Source organism: Nematolebias whitei, chromosome 14 (genome assembly GCF_014905685.2).
Source record: "Nematolebias whitei isolate Nwh7 chromosome 14, NemWhi1, whole genome shotgun sequence".
Classification (NCBI taxonomy): Eukaryota; Metazoa; Chordata; class Actinopteri; order Cyprinodontiformes; family Rivulidae; genus Nematolebias; species Nematolebias whitei.
The window spans coordinates 43959881-43961458 of NC_056511.1; the positions used below are offsets into that span (position 1 = coordinate 43959881).

General features: G+C 43.8%; 1 protein-coding gene across 1 annotated transcript in view; it reads right to left on the bottom strand.

Moving 5' to 3' along the window:
* Positions 1–921: 921 nt before the first annotated feature.
* Positions 922–1578, bottom strand: part of LOC119420710 (C2 domain-containing protein 2) — a 44665-nt gene continuing 44008 nt past the window's right edge. Inside the window, exon 13 of the mRNA XM_037688138.1 lies at positions 922–1306. Coding sequence (XP_037544066.1) covers positions 1086–1306 — 221 coding nt within the window. The 3' untranslated portion in view covers positions 922–1085. The remainder of the gene's footprint in view (positions 1307–1578) is intronic.

The following is a 1578-nucleotide window of genomic DNA, read 5'->3' on the forward strand; positions in this document are numbered from 1 at the left end:
TGTAATTTATTGTGGCGGTCAACATAATAGTTTCTAAAAAAATTGAATTTGTTAAGTGAATCACAACATATTTTGCCAACAGACATAAATGAACACATGCATGCACACGCACGCACGCACGCACACACGCGCACGCACACGCACACGCACACACACACACACACACACACACACACACACACACACACACACACACATGGCCTTTCATGTAGTTTACAGCTGGTAAAGAGCATTCAGAGAATATTTAAATCCCACTTTTTGTCCCTGTTTTAACACCTAACATTTTACCAATGAAGCTAAAACTCCTCCTTTTAAGCTTACTATAATATTTTATCATTATGAGCAAAACAGGGACAAATGAAAAGGTTTTAAATTCATCTGAATACACAGAATGAACAAACACATTTTCTAGTATTTTCTGACAAAACTTTAGTAATTTTGACCCATCCTTTGTTCTTAAAGTGAGTGTGTTACAGTCACCTGGGGCTCGTTGTACTGTGAAATGATTATCTCCCTTTGTGAATATTTGAACAGAGTACATCACATGAGTAGCTTCTGTCATTGCACTTGAAATAAAAGGTCCTCGAGCTGTGCAAATGATACAAACGCCATTCTGCTCCTGATCTTTGGTCTTGTCCATCCGTCGGTGGAGACTTGCAGCAGGGAGAGTTTCAGTGTTGGTGAGATACAGAACAATGGTCTGCATCAGCCCCTTCAGTCTGTAACGGGGTCATAAAAGCACTTAAGATTTCAAAACGTTGCATGAAAAAAAACCACACACACAAAAAAAAACAAACATGCTAAATAATCTCTGCTGAAATGCCACCGGCAAACCCTGGACAGGATAGTTGAGTCCATCTGTTCACTCTTGCTTTTGGTGAAATTTCAGCTTCTCACAGGAAGCACTTGAGGAGTACAGCTAAAATCAGAAGGCTTCATCAGTCTGCACAGCCTTCTCGTTCACAGTGCAGGAGCCCCAGTATCAGGCCAGGTACTGGAGCGGGGAGGAGGTCAGTCAGCATGTTCTCAGCTCTGAGTTGGAAGTGATGATGGTAGCTGCGGGAGCAGCTGAGAGGAAGTGTGGGCTACGAATGCTGCTCCCCCGTGAGGGTGGAGCCGTTAGCTTTGCTCTTGCTTTTACTTTTGCGGCCGAGCATGCGGCTAAGCGTAGCGGTTCGGCTGGCCCGCTCGACTGCGGCCGAAGACTCGAGGTAAACCAGGTCATTGTGCGACTGGCTCATCCCCGGCTCCTTGCGCTGGTGACGGCGTCGGAAGAAGAGCTTGGCGCTCTTGTGAAGGAAGCTGCCTGTAGCAAACAGAAGAGGAGGAGGTAGTTTTAACATCACCTCAGACACAAATACAGTCATAACGATGCCGGTCCGGTCAAGAAGAACACCACAATTTACAACAATAATGTAAATAAAACACAAATACAGTGGTTTTCAAATATCATAAACCTATATTTTATTCACAGTAGAACTTTGTAAACATATCTATGTTTTAACTTAGAACTCCCCCCCCCCCCCCCCCCAATTGTACAAGTTCTCAGTTTAAACATTTGAAATGTTTATTTCGGTT